General features: G+C 32.7%; 1 protein-coding gene across 2 annotated transcripts; it reads left to right on the forward strand.

Annotated features, from left to right (window-relative positions):
- The first annotated feature begins 1,693 nt into the window (after positions 1 to 1,693).
- LOC101256158 (zinc finger CCCH domain-containing protein 24) lies at positions 1,694 to 13,384 on the forward strand. Of its 2 annotated transcripts, XR_011212545.1 has the most exons (15): positions 1,694 to 2,509; positions 4,121 to 4,213; positions 4,301 to 4,615; positions 4,727 to 4,799; positions 6,622 to 6,754; positions 6,840 to 6,993; positions 7,171 to 7,254; positions 7,667 to 7,789; positions 8,150 to 8,323; positions 8,435 to 8,569; positions 9,666 to 9,761; positions 11,576 to 12,010; positions 12,229 to 12,510; positions 12,615 to 12,658; positions 12,773 to 13,384. XR_011212545.1 is itself a non-coding variant. In XM_004251078.5 (14 exons), exons 1-14 carry the CDS (start codon positions 1,853 to 1,855, stop codon positions 13,020 to 13,022), a joined length of 2,766 nt encoding a protein of 921 aa, XP_004251126.1. In that variant the 5' UTR covers positions 1,694 to 1,852; the 3' UTR covers positions 13,023 to 13,384. The 2 variants fall into 2 exon arrangements, 1 of the variants encoding a protein (XP_004251126.1); XM_004251078.5 differs by lacking the exon at positions 12,229 to 12,510.
- Positions 13,385 to 18,834: the final 5,450 nt, after the last annotated feature.

The raw sequence follows: 18,834 nt of genomic DNA on the forward strand, positions 1-18,834 counted from the left end.
TGCATTTAATTTATATCATTTTTACTAGCATTCATCCCACTTACAAGATACAATTTTTCTTATTTAATTATAATTTTTATAAAAAAAATATTTTTTAAAAAAATAAAAAAATACAATTGTTCTTGAATGGTTGCATTATGAAAAATAAATATACAAACGAATAAATAAGAACCGTACAAACAACATAACAAATGAAAACAATTTTTTCTATAATAACATAAACAATGAAATTTCACTATATATATATAGAAAAATTATTATAAAAATAGAAAAATTATTTAGCTTATATATATCAAATTCAAATCTAATCGATAACACCTTCTAAAGTTTGCACTGAATTTCATATAAGATGTTGTTATGTCATTTTGTAGATATATCAACGTGAATGTGATATATTCAATAATAGAGCGCGAAAGACTTTATTTAATTTTTTTGTTTTATTTTTCTCTTTTTCTTTTCTATTTTTCAAGCTATCACCTCCCACCATTTTCTTTTTTGAATATTAAAGTCCTCCAATGAACGTCAAACTTTTTATTCAAATCCGTTTTCGAGTCATTTTTCTTATTTTTCTTTATTGTATTACTTTTCTAAATCTACTGTCACCTCCTTCTACCTTTTACCGGAGAATGGATACCAACATTCACATTTCATATTTATTTTCTTCCGCCACCCTCTTTTTACCCCACAAGCAATACTAAAAAGAAAAAAAAAAAGATTCGAAACAATTTAAAGAAGTTGATTAAAAAAATTAAAAAATTATTGGATGTAGTAGAAAAGACAATTACCTTCGGGAGGGGGTTGAATTAATTTTTTTTAGAATAATACTTTTATTTAACCAGTTTATTACACTCTGCTTCAGATGTTTGCTTATTTAAAAAAAGTGTTAAATTGATATAATGAGATCCTACATAAAGTGTCTAAAATGAATATCACCCAATTGAGTGTCTAAATAAAATTTAATACCAACTTTAAAATACTACGAACGGATTTAATCAAAATTATAATAATGAAAAAAAGTAGGAAAAGAAAAAAAGACAAGAGAGTGATTTGTCGAATTTGTTATGAATTGCAATAATGATACAATTGAATTTATCGATACAATTAGTTGATTTAAATATATTTGGATATAAATTGTTTTCGTTAATATACCTCATATAATTGATTTGCACCGAGGAATTAAAAACAAATAGTTTGTGATGAAATTTTTTTTATTAATATAAATCAATTGTATTTATTAAACAATTTTCGATAAGATATATACGCCCTGTCCTCTCAATCTAACTCGTCTATTTCTTCCTTCTAGTAGCTAGCTTTTGATACAAATCAATTATATTTATGATACAATTATGATCGTGTATACAAATCAATTGTATATCTGATATTCTGGTTCACCTCTCTCCCCCTTTTGTAATCTCTCTGGCATTTCTATTTTTTTTATTAAAATGTGCATCAGATTTAGCCTTGTCAAAATTACAATTTAATAATATACATAAATACTATAATTTTTAATTTTATTTCAATTGATAATTATGATCTTTATTAAGTAGATGATACTCTAATTATTAAAATTTGAACAAATAAACCCAAAATTTCTATAGTATTCAAGTGTTTATTTCTTCATGTTAGTAAAAATTTAAACATTTACTTTTACAATAACAAAATTAAAATATTAATAAGTTAAATTTCGTATTTATATTTTTAAAAATAAGTTCATTAGGTTTATTATATAATTATTTTATTATTATAGCAAATATAAGATGAAAAAAAGAAAAATAACTGAACAGTAGTGGGGAGTTAATTGTCACCGCCGTCAAAACAGCAGCAGAAAAATTCGAAAAACCCTTCTTTCCCAATGTCGACGGAAACTGTAAACCCTGAATTGAACGGCGAGGAGTCATCGGAGAAGCTCCATTCGCCGGTAATCGTGAAATCGGAATTGAATGGAGATGACTCATCGGAGCACCTTCAGTTGCCGGAAACTCTGAAAACTGAATTGAATGGCGAGGATTCATCGGAGCAGCTCCATTCGTCGGCAATCGTGAAACCGGAATTGAACGGAGATGAATCATCGGAGCTGGTTAAGTTGACGGAAGCTCTTGCGGAACCGACGGAGAAGCGAAAGCGAGAAGGATCAGAAACAGTAACAGAAACAGAGCAAAAGCAACAAAATCCATTATGGAAGACGACACTTTGTTCTTACTTTCGAAGAAATGATGGTTCATGTAGCCATGGTGAATCCTGCCGTTACGCTCATGGTGAATCAGAGCTCAGGGTCCGACCCGATAATACATGGGACCCGACTTCTGACCGGGCGAAGAAGATGGCTAAGACGGCTGCTGACGACGACGGGGAGAAGGCAGAGGATAAAGAAGAGAAGTGCAATGACGTTATGATGACTGAGGCGTTAGACGATGACGAATGTTCTTCGGTTTCTGGGTTGTCAAAATGCTTGGTGAACCTTCCCATGAAGTGGAGTTCAGATAATTTAAGGTGTTTCCTCAAAGAACATGTAAGTTGTTTGCTCAAAGATGAATTTTTTTTAGATATTAAACATGTACGTCCAATTCATTTGGTGTTTATTTTCTGATCTTCTTATTATAAGGATATGGAAGTCGAGGACTAAGATAGAAGGTTATTAGATAGTTGAGCTTTGATTAGTTTTCTTATGAGTATTGTTATAATCACTTCCATACTAGCATACGACTTCAGTATTGGGTGTTGTTTCCTTTGCTTCAAAAATCATATTTTTTTTTGTTGCTTCTGTTCTCTTCTACATTGTAGTTAGTATGACTTCTTCACTACAGTATTTGTTTTACATACTTGATTTTTGATATGCCTTACTTGAGCTGAGTGTCTATAAGAGTTACCGCTCTACCTTCACAAGGTAGATAGTGGTTAGGCTGTGTACACATCACCCTCTCCGGACTCCACTTCTGGATTAACATGGGGTATGTTGTTGTTTTGTTATGGTGTATTTTGTGTTTTCTCTTTCAGATACTGGCAATTCCCAGTTTTGAGTAGTGGAAAACCAATAACTGTTGTTATTAAGCTACAGTAAAAAAATTGGGTTGAAGTTTTAGTTCTCACTAATTACGATTTGGAAGCGAATTTCACATATGTGAACTTTGTTAACTCTTGTCTGTTTTTGTCAATTAGACACTAATGGATGCCAATGCATTTATTTTGTGGTGAATAAGATTATGGGAATTCATCAACCAGAAGATTAGTTGTTGGAAACTATAAATAGTCTGAAAGCACTATGCCAAAAGTGTAACGTCAACAATTTGGTCTCTTTCTGATGAAAGGATCATTTTTAATTTTCTGCAAAGTGCAAACCTTTATCCGCTGGGAATACTCTGGTCGAATGAACTTCCAATGGTTCCATTTTTCTTTCCGATCTAGAAGAGTATAGGAAACATTTTAAACATTCCATGGCCTTTTATTCTTATTGTATAATTTATTACAAAATCCTGTGAAATCCTAGTATATTTGGGTTGTACTGAAAATTAAGTGAAAAGATCCACAGGGAGGTGTAAACAGTCAGTATCTTGGAAAGGTTGTAAATTGGAGGGTGGTGGGATCTTTAGGTGCTTTTCCCTTGGTTTTCAGTTAAAGGTTGATGATGAAACAATTATCTGTTTTTTTTTTTTTTAAGTAAAAAATAATCTTGGTGTTTGGGCTAGTTTGTGTGCAACTCCGCTAATTTCATGGGGTAGCTGATTCCCACCAGTATATGTACCAGGTAATTTTGTTCACCAAGGTTAAGACAGTAGGAAGAAACACCTAGTGTTTTTGTCTTCCCTAGGATTTTAACTCGAGACCTCATGGTTCTCAATCCACCTTATTAACACTAGACTGCACCCTTTTATGCTTGAATTCGTTGTTTGTTTAAATAAGGGTTTAATTTTGTAGACTATTTGCGGTAACACTGTAAGCATCTGTAGAAGTACGGATCTTTGCTCTATGGCTGGACAAGTCTGCTCTCCTGGAAATCAGAATTCTGTTTCCCAGAGAACATAATCCTTACTCATATCTTTTGATGTATTGTAATAGTGTTCTTCATCGATTCTTTTTATGACGCAAATGAGATGTTTGTTGGAGTTGACTCCTTAAATCTCAGGGTGTTACTTTTAAATCAGCAAAAAAGAAGAAAGGCATGGCTGTAGGATTTGCTACTTTTGAAAATGCAGAACAAGTGAAAACTGCTGTGAAGGTACTCCTTTGTTGTCTTAATTTTGATTAGAGAGATATGCAGTTATTCTATTATCAGAAACTTTATTTGTCAACTTTAACTATGCAGGAATTGGATGGAAAGCCTGCTGGCAACAAGATTTTAAAGGTTGGAGATATTATTCCGCGGGCATTTGAGAGAAAAGGTAATTCGGCAATGTCCTCATTTCGCACCAATCAACAAGGTGAAAAGCAAACCGAAGCTGGAGACGGTTTGGATTTGACTAAAATATCAGAGGAAACTGAGGCTGAGGACCCAGTGACCAGTGATTCAGTTCTGAAGGGTAGGTGTGTTCGGGATGTGGTGACTCCTCTTGCTAAAATGCCATATGCTGATCAACTGGAGCAGAAGAAGAGCTCTTTGACGCGAACTCTTAAAACACTTGTTAGTATATCTTATCTCCTTATTCCATATTGTTATAATGTCACTTGCCACTTTCAAACAGGGATAGCAAAAATAGACTTTTGACCCTTTTTTCATCTTCTATATGCATAGACTCGAAATGCACGTAAAGCTTGCCCGAATGGTGTTCCACTTCCAGAATGGATTCTCAAAGCTAGGGAAATAGGTATGCTATTTTTGAATTGCATCGGCTGCAAGTGGCTCTATGACTATATCTTTGTAATTAATAGACAAATAATTTGGTCCTGTTCACTGTGTTTAAGGTGAACTAGGTATTTTGCTTATGTTAATACTATACTAGTTTCTTAGCACGCCCTTGTGTGTGTACCCCCCATATCAATGAGTATATAATGGTAGAAGATCACATATTATTAAATGATGTGTTTGACTTATAAAGTGAAGTTAAAGGATAAAGTGTCTTATTGTGATTTATGACTTTTCCTCTAATTATCAAACTTATATGGCTATTTTCTTTCTTTTTGGGATTGTTAGCATGACATACTAAACATAAATAAATTGAATGAGAAAGTTGGAATAGTAGCCTATTTGATCTCCTCTTAAGTTAGATTATTTGCACTTGATTGTAAGTGGTAAGAGGCGTGTATAATGATGATAGGTGATGAGTATAGATATAAATATAAATTGGTATAGACATCGTGTTATTAATCATATGCTATTCTATTCAAGTAAGATACATCTTATATCTGCAAAAAAATAGAACTTTTAGTAATACTTTTTATTTCTATGCTATTATAGGTTGCATATTTTGTGTAGGTATTAAAAAGGAGCAGAGAATGGTAGTGTTGAATTAGATTATATATTTATATATATATATATATCTCATCTACCCCATTCAATCCTCCTATAAAATGGAACTTATTTAATTCAGTGACACCTATCAAAATTTCAACAAATTGTAATCCAGATTGTTTAACAAATACATTTAAATCGTTATTTTAAACCTAGAATTTCAAACTTCTTCCACATGGCAAATTTATCTCTTGTAAAGCTCTTTAGGATTTTAAAGTTATATGAAGATTTCAAAGAATTCATCATTCATGTATATATCTATGATTTTTACATCTGTAAACTTAGGTTCTTAGTCCCATTCACATATCTCTGTTAATAGATGGTTGCAGCATTCAAATTTTATGATTAAATGCATCTTTAGTGTATATGAATCGTGAATGTATGGTATAAACAACATATCTCTGTTAATAGATGGTTGCAGCATTCAAATTTTATGATTAAATGCATCTTTAGTGTATATGAATCGTGAATGTATGCTATAAACAACATTTACAATATGCAAAGAAAAAATGAAAAATCTAAGTTTTGAATTATGTATTAAAATCTATCTATTACAAAATTTGAATTCCAATAATTTGTTAGATGCCATTCACTTAAATTAGATTTTTCTTTCTTTCAACTCACTGAGTATGTTGTTGTTTCTTTCTTTCAACCTATTTAATGCCTACATAAAATATGCGATTAAGTTATAATAACAGAAGATTAAACATGTTATTTCAATAAATTACTTTTGTTTTATGTAAATATACAATGTATCTTATTTGAATAGAGTATATGATATTATAACACGAAAGCTATATCTATATCTCCCCCCAACCAAACTATCATTTTACACATCAAGTTCAAATATCTTAACAATCGCACATCAAGTTCGAACTAGATTAGAGGAGATTAATAGACTTTTATTTTAAGCTTATCATTTTATTTCTTTATAGTATATATGCTAAGTAATTCCAAAAGAATGAAGATATCTTATAGCTTTGCTGGCTGGAGGCAAAGTCAGACATCACAATCAGGCACTTTCTCCTACCTATGTTTATTACTCAAATACACCGCTTAACTAGAAGTTATAAAATTGTATACTCATTGACATGTGTTACATGCGAGTTCCTTAATACCAGTAGCATTTGACAAAGAAAAAATGGTATAACCTTTAGCTCAACCATTTGTTTGAGCAGGCGGTCTTCCATGCGAACTAGAGGGAATAATTGAATCGCCACTCATCACTGGATATCGAAACAAGTGTGAGTTTTCTGCAGGATTCTCTGTACTAGGAAAGCCAACTGTGGGATTTCAGCTTGGAAATTTCAGGTGGATAAAGGCAACTGAAGTTTCTAAGATCTAGTTTTATTTTTTCTTTTTGTAGTTCATTTAACAGAAATTATCCTTGTACCAGGGAGGGTGTGACAGCTGTTGAGGAACCCGTGGACTGCCCAAATGTTTCTAGAATTGCCTGTAAATATGCTGCTATCTTTCAAGAATTCTTACAACAGTCAACCCTACCTATTTGGAACAGATTGAATAATACCGGATTCTGGCGTCAACTTACTGTATGTCCAACTGCTTCTATGACCAAATAGTTTGTTCAGCCTCTACTATCATGCAGAGATGATTCAATGTGCATTGTTAGTGTGGCTGGACAGATTAAGTATTTTTCTTTCTTTTATTGGGGGTGTTGTTGTGATGCTCAGCCAACTGACTATTTCTTTCGGTATATCTACTTCCAGGTTCGAGAAGGTCGCATGCCTGGTAAAAATGTAGAGGTGGAAAATCCGAGTGCAAACATTTCAGAGGTTATGCTGATTGTTCAGGTTTTTTTCTAGTTAACTTAGTCCTTGTTTTGTTCCTACATATATACCATTTTCAGGAGGAGAGTCATGGACCAACGATGAAGTTGTTTCCATGTGACCTATAGGTCAGGGGTTTGATCCGTGGAATGGACCATTCATGTTTGTGTCAGGGTAGACTACCTACATCACCCGTTGAGATGCGGTCCTTCCCTGGACCCTTTGTGAATGCAGAGATGCTTCACGCACTGGGTTGTCCTTTTTAATATCTACCATTTTCAGCAAAATGAGCAGCTAGCTGTATGATCCACACTTGTATTAGTGATACTCTCTGATTCAGTGATGAAGCAGTTGATTTTACTTTTTGCTTAGGATTTGCTCACTGCTGCTCTTTTCTTTTTTTTTTTCATTTTTCTTACTCCTTGATTGCGCCTAGGTTTCCACTCTGACTTTTGACGATGCATTAGTCAATGATGAACTTCAAGGTTTGGCCAAAGCATTTGCTATGGGAGCTTCTAGTGCATCACCAACATTACCTCTTACTGCCCTGGTAGTTCAGGTGGTTGTCATACAAATTTTCTCTCTTTATTATTGTACACTCCTATTTCCAATTTTCTCAATTTATGATGACAGCGGGGTGAAGCTTTGGTTAATTCTAAAAATCTGGTACTTGTTTCTCACTAATATATATAAGCAAAACAGCTTGCTCAAAAGTGGAAATAAGCCATGGATCTTGGGAGTTATAAAAACTATCTTTATCCTTGTCTTAAATCTTTTATTTATACCTGTTTCCTTGCTTCATAGAATATTCTTGTTTTTGACCTTTTCAAGATGCTAGCTTTTTCATACTAGTGAGTTATGTACATGTTCTTCCAGTGGAGCCTTTAACCAACCTTGATGCTGTTACTTTTTGATGCAGGATCACACTGGAATATCAAATGTAGCACCAGCAGATGCTCCTCTGCGTGTACTTCCATTTTCCAGAGAGGAAAGCTATTCTGAACTGCATGCAGATAATGCAGTTGCTGAAGCAAAAATTCACGATTTTATTAATGGACTTAAGTTTTGTATTTCGCCGACGGCCTTCTTTCAGGTGAGATCATTGCTTATTTTCTCTGTCCTAAGCTGATCCTATTCTTATCTCCCCCCGTCTCTACCTCTCTTGCAGAAGTTGTTTGTCTTTTAAGTTCTTCATTTGGCACAGGTGAACACCCTTGCTGCAGAGAAGTTATACTCTCTTGCAGGGGACTGGGCCAGCTTGGGTCCTGATACCTTACTTTTTGACGTTTGCTGTGGAACTGGAACAATTGGTCTTACTCTGGCAAATCGAGTTGGTATGGTAATGTTCACCACTCTAATTAAATCTTAAATTTTTGTTTTGAATTTGTTTTACGTCACACAAGGTAGGGATAAGGTTTGCATACAATCCACTCTCCCCAGATCCCAATTTTACTTGTGAGATCAGCCTGGTTATGTTGTTGATGAAATTGTTTTGTGTCATGATGTCAACTTTTGGCCCACATATTCACTATATTTACTTTTACCCTATTTTTTAGTGTCTTTATCTGTAATGGTACACACTTGTTATAACTGCCGATCGTCTCCTTTTTGCTGAAGTAGCTATATAAAGTTGCCTATTACTGGTAAAAAACAAGTGTCCTACTTTGATTACTCCAGGAGTTTAAGAGCAATTCTATCATTCTATGTAAATTATTATGTTTAGTTAGGCAAATTAAGCATCAAATTTATGTGTCCCCAATTGAATGTCGTAGTTTGACCTTTTATATATATATATATATATATATATATATTAAGATAAAACTCGATAATGCAGATGTGTAATACAGGCTCATACATTTACTTTTTCATTCTGGAAAATGAAATAAGAGAAAGAGTTGTTTCTAACACTGTAAAGGTTTCATCAAAGGAAATTTTTTTCTTTATATGAAGTGAGTATAGTTTTTGGATGTTCCAAAATGGAAAACTGGATATAAATCCAATTTGTAGGAGTAACAGTTTAAAACTAAAAAATGGAAGTTTGGTTAAAAACAAATATATCAATCCAAATTCAAGAAATACAAGTTAGTAACAGTTTGCATTTGTTTGTATTTATTTGGGCACTCAGTAAAATTGGACGGATATATTTGTTTAATTGTTGCAGGGAGAAAAAAGATTCCAGTTTAAGGAAGTAGTCAAGCATTTGGATAGTCAAGAAGGAAAATGGGTTAAGCTTTTGAAACACGGGAGAATTTTTTTAGGGGTTCATAAGATAATAGAATATCGACAATGCTACCTCATTTTCTGTTACTGGCTTAGTATTTCAATTCTCATTTAAGAGTAGTGCGTCTTATTAAAAAGTAAAATCTATATGCACTTTGAATATGTTTGGATGTCTTGAGATGAGAAGAAGTTCTTCTAACCATCCATTTCTTCAGGTTGTTGGCATTGAAATGAATGCTTCTGCTGTTTCTGATGCTCAAAGAAATGCTGAAATCAATGGGATAAAGAACTGTAGATTTATTTGTGGAAAGGTCAGATTGGACTACCATCATTACTGGTGTTCTCACTTTTTCTCCCTCCTCTATTGTAATGTTGGCCTGTCCTCTGATCTTTGTCGTACTTGGTTTACGTATCTAGTCACTACCAGTGGATTTCGTTCACATTTTATTTTACTTGCTTTCGGTCATTGCCATGAAACTATGCAGTGATGATTTACTTTTGGGAAAATACAGAACGACAGACCCCCTTAAACTAGTCTTTGGTTTTTAAAAAGACAAACTTTGTGGGGGTCCTCCTAGGACTGAGGGTTCAGAAATTTTTCTTCTCAATTATGTGAAGTAAATTAACCCAAGGTTAAGCAAGGCGAACCTGAGTTTGATATGAGTTTTACCATGACTCCCCTATAGTTCCTGTGGGATTTCACTGGGTTTGGTGTTATTGTTGTCCCTATAGTTGTTCGAACTTTGAAGAGTACTAATACCCCCTTTTTGGCCTATGTGGCCATTTTTGGTGTTCCACACAACCGTTGAAGCGCGTGAAGATCTCCAAAATTAGTGTAATTTAGTGTTTCGTTCATAATTCTTTTGCATTTCTATTTTTTTTTAAAAAAAAAACACGGTGCCCGGGCCAGCTTGAGTGCATCTCGCCTAATTCCACATATACTTGCCAGACCTACCTACTACAACAAATACCAAATAACTCTGTCCACCGAGGCTAGAACAAATGAATAGAAATTTTCCTTTTTTCTCTTCTTCCATGAACCACTCCTCCACCTATCCTCCCACCAGTCTTGCACCAGCAAAACTCTGAACATACGCCCAACCAACTCCTGCTAGTACTAGTAGAGAGATGTTTGATAGAAGAAACAAAGGGGAGTAACTTGGGGGGGGGGGGGGCGGTATCAATGGAAAAAGTTCTTTTGACCTGTGGCACTATGTCCCAGATATCTGGCTGTTTCGTCTCAGGATGGTATGGGTTCATTTTGAGCAGGTCCAGGCAAAGTTTTAAGTATCTTTTTAGAGATGACGTACTAGTTCTTTTTTTTTTGGTGGTGGGGGGGGGGGCTGTACACCTTATGTTTAGTAAACTAATAATTCATGCAGCTTTTTAAATCAGGTTGACTAAGTCATGTGGTTACTAAATTTAAGTACTGCTTTCAGCTTAGAGCATTAATCAGAAATGGCTATAGGTGGTGCATTTTGTGTTCCAAATTATACTTCTTGCTTCTATGTTGGGGCTTCAAGAATGTTGTCCTTAGTGAGTAACTCCTACATTCCCTGTTTGAGCCAATCTGATTAGACCTGATGTTTGGAGAAACTATAATGTTCCGATGTAGTCATTGTAATGTCGTGCTCAAGGCCAGAGAACTTTTACTGCTTTTGAGGAAATTGTAGAGGTTTGTTGTTTCAATAAAACAATATTATGATTTATGAGCCGCCTTTAGCTTCTTGCTGACCTAGCTATCTGGGAGATGATGTTACTAATCTAGCAGGAGATTCTAACAATCTAAAGTTTTCGTATAACTTCATTAAAGATGTACAAGACTTTTCTAGTTTAGGAAAAAGATATATCGGGTATTTTAAGTTGAGGAACCAAGTGTAAAAGCCTGATGAATCTGCCTTCACATTCTGAAGTATATTTGAACTTGGGTTGGAAAGCTATCTTACTTTTGGAACAACCTGTAGGTAAAGACTAGTTAGCTTTGTTCGGGAGCTCTGGCTTAGATTTCTGTGGAAACAATGACCTGGTTTATCTGTACTTTCCTTCTTTCTGTAGCATAGAGTATCTTTTGTATCCGAATTTGTTCTGCACATTTTAATTCCAAATTTGCATTATGAGATTGCAGGCAGAGGATGTCATGGGATCTGTACTGAAAGAATATCTTGCTTCACCTGCGAAAGTAGATGGACTTCTAGATATAGAAGAAAAGAAAAACCAAGAAAATACTACTTCTACAGAGAAGACTGATTCTATAGTTAACGCATCGAAAACAGATGGGGAGTCAAGTACTGGGTCTGAAAATGGTAAAAGCATGTGCATTGATCAAGATACTACACCTACTGAGAATATGTATTCTACGGATAGAGCCGCTGAACCGGAGGAAAAAACAGGCCTTGAGTGTACCAATGGTAAAAGCTTGTCAGAATCTTCAGCAGATGACACTACAGAACCAGCAACCCAACTTAAGAAGTGTTCATCAGATAATTTGACCACTCCAGTGCAACATTTCAAGAATGTTGTTGCAATTGTAGATCCTCCACGTGCTGGACTTCATCCCACTGTAAGTGATTTCTCTGCTTTCGTCCTTGTTTGTTATCTGGTTTAGTACTTTGTATGCTGGTGCTCTCTAATGTCTGATTGCTCTGTTAGCTACATCGTAAGGCATATGCAACTTGGGAAATCTTCCTTCTGGCGGCCATTGAGAAGATCTGCTTTCCATTTAGGACTCACTTGTTAGACGAGTTTAGTGTAATGTTATTATGACTTTTTATTGTTCAGATAACACCGGAGAATTTTGTATAACATTTCCTCAACTTCTAGTTGCTGCATGCATCAAGTTCTGCATGGAGGCCAGAATCTTGGTGTTACGAGTAAAAGATTACGCTGGAAATGGGAGGATATAGTGTAATAAACAGAAATTCGTGCCATATGTGGATGACAGAAAATTTGGTTCCTTATGATGCTGGTCACCAGTCTCTAAGCTATATGCACGGATGAAGAGTTCATCTTATCGTTGATCTAATCCCTGTTTTATCTGACCCTCAGGATAGATATTACAATGTGATTCCTACATTCTTTGTGCTACTATGTGCTTCCTACGTTTTTGAAATGTTGAGACTTGAAATGAGCTACTTTGTGCTAATTTTTGGTCTCTATGCTTGTAGGTTATCAAACTTTTAAGGACTAACTCACGTCTAAGGAGGCTTGTGTAAGCTCCGTTATGCATTAACTTATCCCTTCTCCATTTCCTTGTTCGCTACTTTGACCTTTTCCACCGTTATTTATAGTCTAACTTTCGTTTATGTTGAACTGTTCTTTTCAGTTACATTTCCTGTAATCCTGAAAGCTTGGTTGCAAACGCTATTGAGCTCTGCACACCTTCTCCAGACGAATCGGAAAAGGGGGATAATAGGAACAACAGATTATGGAGGAAGATGAGCAGCGCTACTCTTGCACGACATAGGACCAAATCTATGCCCAATTCAGAGCCTTTTAAACCTGTCAAAGCCATGGCTGTTGATCTTTTTCCACATTCTCCTCATTGTGAACTGGTGATGCTTTTGGAGAGGTAAATTTATCTGTTTCCTTAAGTGATAATCTTGAGTAGCCATATTTATGTGAGGAAATAGAAATGTTCCTTTATATTTGTTCTCTCAATGTGGAAAACAAGGGATGTGCTTTCGACAAACAGTTACTAGATATCTGTTACTGATGGCAGTTTTGAGGCAATCTTTTACTCGTGGAAGATTTCCATAATATTGTTTTGTAACTTTTTCCTTATTTTATTACCAACTTCCAGTTCCCTGATTCCCTGTTCGAAAAGAATACCTCTAATATTAATGACAGATTATGTTTATGACCTCTCATCTAATTTAAGATGCTGTAACAATTTCAAGTGAAAAGTATTCTGTTATGTTAAGTAAGTTTTGAGTCATTTTTGTTCCGTTGCATGATCCGGATTTTATCACGGATTCTTGTATTGTTTGTGTTTCTGGTTTCGTTGTCTGTTTAAGGAAGTCAATATATTGCCTAAAACAGAGACGAAACATGATCGCCTGAAATATCAAGTGCGAATATTTGTACTCTTTACTATGACAGATTCCCAGACATCCTAGTTGTGATAGAATAACAAGATCCCCCAAGAACAAGGGAGAATATTACTTCATCCTTATAATATTGGTATATCTTGTTTGCTTCTCCTGTATCGTGTATTAATGTGTGTATTACTAATACCATAGATTACTATGTATTAGTAACGCATGAATTAGCATGGTTACATAACTCATTGCCCCTCTAAAATCATTTTTTACAACTTTTCTACCATAATTGTAAATTGTAAATAAATGTATAGTTAATGCAGACATTTACTAATACACCTTACCAAACGACCTAAGACACCTTATTATTATAGGGTAGGATAAGTACAACTTTTTGTAGCTTCTTTATTATTGAAGTTGGAATTATAATGTTACCTTTCTTTGATATGAATGTTCTCTACCCCAATTGTGTAGATTGTTGACAATGTATTTGTTGAAGGTGCTTTTATAGCTGTTACACTTAGCTTTCATTCTTTTCTCTTTGGATATCTTTTGTTATATTCAACAAAATTAGGCTCAAAATAAAGTAGGGAAAGGTTGTTTTCATTGAGTGGAAAGGGGAAAGAGGGGAACGCGTTATAAATATCGAGTGTGAATAAATTGTTCTCTGAAGAATGACGACGACACATCATAAGATGTTTTTAATGTGAAAAGGGGAAAAAAGGAAAAAGAAGATGGACCCAAAAGAACACAAATATGTTCCTAATAATCTGCAATTGGTTTGAAGAAAATGTTTTTCCAGAGAAATATTTTACCTTGAAACACAAATCCCGTGGTAAGAACCAATTACATTTAAAAAAATTTTTTTTTACAAAAATTCTTTAAATTTGGTGGAATCTGGATATATTTCAAAATGTCCTGTCACCGTGTTTCGATCTTGGATACGTCTTGTCTCGGCTTTGGATATATCACTTGACTCACGTCTTGATGTATTGCGTAAAGTGATGTATTCGAGAATAGAAGAGAGTAGAATATTTTGTAAATTTTTTCAAAATGATAGATAGGGAATTTTAGAAAATATGAAAACATAAATTGTGTATTTAGACAACTTTTTCAAATTAATTAGACACTAAGAATTAATATAGTCAAACTCGATTAATTTCACACGTTTACTTGATGCTTTATTACAAAGTGAATATGTTTAGAATTTTTGACTTGATAAATTCAAACCTACTTTCCTTATAATTAATTTGTACTCTTAAAAAGTTCATTAATAGATTAATGATACAAACTTTAGGCCTATTATTTTTATATATCTAGAGTTTCACTGTGTAAAATATCACAATTAATGTGTATACACTTTTTAAGCCTAATAGTGTGAGTTAGGTAACTTTAGGGTAAAAGAACCTTCTTACAAATCTTACTTTTTTAAGTTTATGAAGTAAAAAAAGATAATTGCTCGATCGAGAATCAACTGCACATGAATAGGCTCTTCCTTAGGCCTTCAAGGAGGAAGCAGCGGCTTTTTTCCAAAATTCCGGGGAAGATAAGTGTTTGAAGTAAATCGGCGATTATCACGAAAGATAGTTCAATTCTGATAAGTTGTTCAAATATAGATTCGAGGGGATAAAAGTAATTCCTGTGGTCAATTTTATTCGAAATTTTGATATAGTTAAATGATCGAGATTTCTTTTGAATCTTCTTACAACCAAAACCATTTAAAGTGGAGATGTGTTTTTAGTGGAGAAGTGGCATGATTGAATTTAATTTATTTAAACCTAAATCTATTTAACTTTATTGTTTGGCATTAATTTAGTGAATTTATTCATTGTTTAAAGTAAATATCTCTAAATTTGACATGATTAATTTGAACCTAACCTACTTTTCATTGTAAATAAGAAGCACTTAAGTTTTGTACTAAATTAGTGTTACAATTTTTAGGTTTGTTATTTCTATATCTAGACTTTGACCACATGTCTAATAAATATTATAATTCATGTGTACACTTGAGACCTAATCTTACTTTTAAAGCCTAATTATGTGAGTTTAGAATAACTTTTTAGGGTAGATAAACATTCTTATGAGTCTTTACTTTTTAAGTTGATGTGCAAATGTATTATTGCTCCAAATCCCCAATAAAAGTGGAGTTTTACAACAAGTTGGCAACTCACATAAAAGACAGTTCAACAACATGGGTTGAAGTGCAGTGGTGAAACTGTTCCACCTTTAATTAAAGGTTTCAGGTTTGAGCTTTGAATATGGAGAAATTCCGTCGAGGGAGTCAGTCACCCTTTTAAGGGGCCTTGTAGTACGTGATCCGAGGTTTCTATGCCAGCGCAAGTCACCAGATAAAAAATAAAAAATATGAAATACAATTTGATTCTGGTGAGCCTTTTATATGTTGAACGCGATGAACACGTAGAACTTAGATAGTCGAATCTTAACTAATTTGAAATTAGATACAGTTAAGTGACCGACTTTCCTATTGCCTCGATTATTAAAGGTGAATCTCAACTCATTTCATTTTTTCAATACATTAACTTTGTTTTGTTGCACCAAGTAAATATCTTTAGATTGACATGATAAATATTGAACCTAACCAACTTTTAGGTTTGTTATTTTCATATCTTAGACTTAGACCTAATCTAACTTTTTAAGCCTAATTATATGAGTTTAACCTTTTTGTAACAATCTAACCTACTTGTCTTAGCTTTTTCTTGCTTTCTCTTCTTTTTCTATCATTGACAGATAAAGATTAAAGTAAAAAAGAAAAAAGAAAAAGGGTCAAAATCATACTTTACCTATAGCACATTAGGATTAATTTAATTATTTTTAATACTTAATTTATCTATACTTTTACCTCCATAAACTTTGTTTAATATGAGTTTCATTTAAGGATATGTCATCTATGTTTGTAGAAATATCTAAATGACATTTTAACTTCTTGTATGCGAAATTTTAGAAAAGACAACTTGCTAAACTCTCTGAATATTTATATAAATATTAAATAAACTTTTAGATATGAATATAATTTTCTTGGATAAAGTTGTTGAATTTTGTTGAATTCGTAATTAGATCTTTAACTCGATCGGTCTTGTTTTTTCAAAAAAGTGTTCCTTTTTGAAATATGTATAGTTGCAAAGATCTGTTTGGATGTACTAATTATGAAAAAAGAGAAAGGAAAATAAAGTGTACAATTAAATGAAATTTGTATATTAGAGACTGTAGTTTGATGCAAAAAATTCTTTTTAAGTGCTAATGGTTTTAGAATTGGATGCTTTCCAAACAGGGAATTATTCTCTTTAAAAAAAAAATCATAGTGTTTTTGAAAAAAAAATAAAATAAAATAAAAGCAAAGGTTCCTATGAAATCTTGAATATCAAACTTTGAATTTTAAATTACTTTTGTATTCGAAAATAGTAGGTAGTCGAGCGTGTTTTAGTTTCTTTTTCAGTTTTATTATGGTATTATTTAGTGATTTTAGTATTTATATGTTTTTTTTTGAGTTAATTGTATTATTTGTTGACGTTATTACTGTTCTCTTCTTCTTTGTATTTGTTATGCTTTACTTGAACTAATAATAATCTATTCGAAATAACTTATCTACCTTCACAATTACGTAGAAATAAAGTTGCATACACACGATGTATCCTTCACTTAGACTTCAGTTGTGAAATCAAACCGAACTAATTTATTGTTATTGTTACCTTTTTTTTAATTATTTATTGTACAAAATTTGATGTTTGTTATACTTTACTTAAGGCAAACTGAGTGTATAAAAAACATAAAATAATTTATATACATATTTCTTAGATTTTACTTATAAAATTATTTTGTATTTATTATTATTGTTGTTGGTATATCATTCTCACTACAAATTATAAAAATAAAATAAAAATCTACAACCATCTATATACAATTATTATTATTATTTTCTTTATTCCTTTTTTGATAGTTAATAAGAAAAGATAAAAAAAAATCTGACTAGATTAACACTCATTAGATACTATAGCTTGAGTTTGACAATCAAGAAAAGTTATTTCAAATAAGAAGGATATATGGATCGAAATTCGGAGCGATAATCATGAAATTTAAAAGTGGAGATAAAATAAATAAAAAATAATCGCAAGTAATTGAGTGAATAGTCAGTGAAAAATTACCACTTACTGAGTGACATGGAACATATTCACAACGTAAAGTGATCAAGTGACGTTCATTCTCATGATTTCTCGAAGATCAAATCGAAGAGGCATTTCGAAAATGTTCCAAGGGATCGATTAATGTAACGAATGAAAAAGTTAGAGGTGCAATTCATAATCACCTAATAAAAATGAGGTACTCATTATGTAAATAAAAGTGGTGAGAATAAGATATATACTTTAGAATGGATAATTGCCTCTGAGGAGTACAAAGTTTCATATATTATATTTTAGCCCAATTTACTTTTTCACTGTTGATATGGAAAGTCAATTTAAGACCCTACTCACCAATAAAGATAATATTGATTCTTTTTGGGTCTAAAATACTAATTTGAAAGTTCCCACCTCGATAAACTCGATTTGAAATTGATTGATATGATTATACGAGTTTTTTAATTTTGAAAAATAATATTTTTTTGAGCGTGCGTTGTAGATTATTCACTTGTAAGGGTGGATGCTACTCTTAACTATTGAGTTTATTTGAATATAACATTTTGATACAAAGCATAAGTATGTTAAAATTCACTTATTTTTTTTAACATATACTAAATTTGAATTCATAATTTTAAACGAATGATATAAATTTTGAACTATCAAGTTTAAATCATGAATTTATCAATGATCTTGAAACTAATAAAATTAAATATTTTATCAATCCGTGATATTCAAATAAAGTCTTTAAATCATCACAGTCTTAATTTTAATAATGATAATAGACCGACAGTCGCACAATTTATTCAAAAAAATATATATTATCTTACTTCGTATTATATTATATATATAAAAGTAATTTAATTTTAAAATAAAATTTTTATCGTAAAAATATAAATACTTCAGACTAGTTATCATAATTTTCTTTTTTTAAACGTTATATTCAGGTAAAATGTATCACACAAATTAAACAAAAACACATCAACTCTCGTCCTACCCCAAACGCCCGGGCTGATCCCCGGCCAATTGGGGTAGGTATTGATAAAAAAAAAAGATTTAGTAATATAACACTGTCACAATTCAATCATCTTCCAAATTTATTTATTAGTTTTATAAATTATTTTATTTTATTTTATTTTTATTTTTATAGTAGGCCTAATAATTAAGAGATTAACCTATTATAAAACCAATTATTGTTTGCTTTTTAAAATGCATCA

Source organism: Solanum lycopersicum, chromosome 11 (genome assembly GCF_036512215.1).
Source record: "Solanum lycopersicum chromosome 11, SLM_r2.1".
Taxonomy (NCBI): Eukaryota; Viridiplantae; Streptophyta; class Magnoliopsida; order Solanales; family Solanaceae; genus Solanum; species Solanum lycopersicum.

What these genes read in the sequence shown, in the direction of transcription:
- LOC101256158 (XM_004251078.5), top strand. Translation starts at nt 1,853, where the DNA reads ATGTCGACGGAAACTGTAAACCCTGAATTGAACGGCGAGGAGTCATCG. An exon ending in TCTCAAAGCTAGGGAAATAG is followed by an intron (nt 4,800 to 6,621) that starts GTATGCTATTTT and finishes TTGTTTGAGCAG; the next exon opens with GCGGTCTTCCATGCGAACTA. An exon ending in TTTCAGCTTGGAAATTTCAG is followed by an intron (nt 6,755 to 6,839) that starts GTGGATAAAGGC and finishes TCCTTGTACCAG; the next exon opens with GGAGGGTGTGACAGCTGTTG.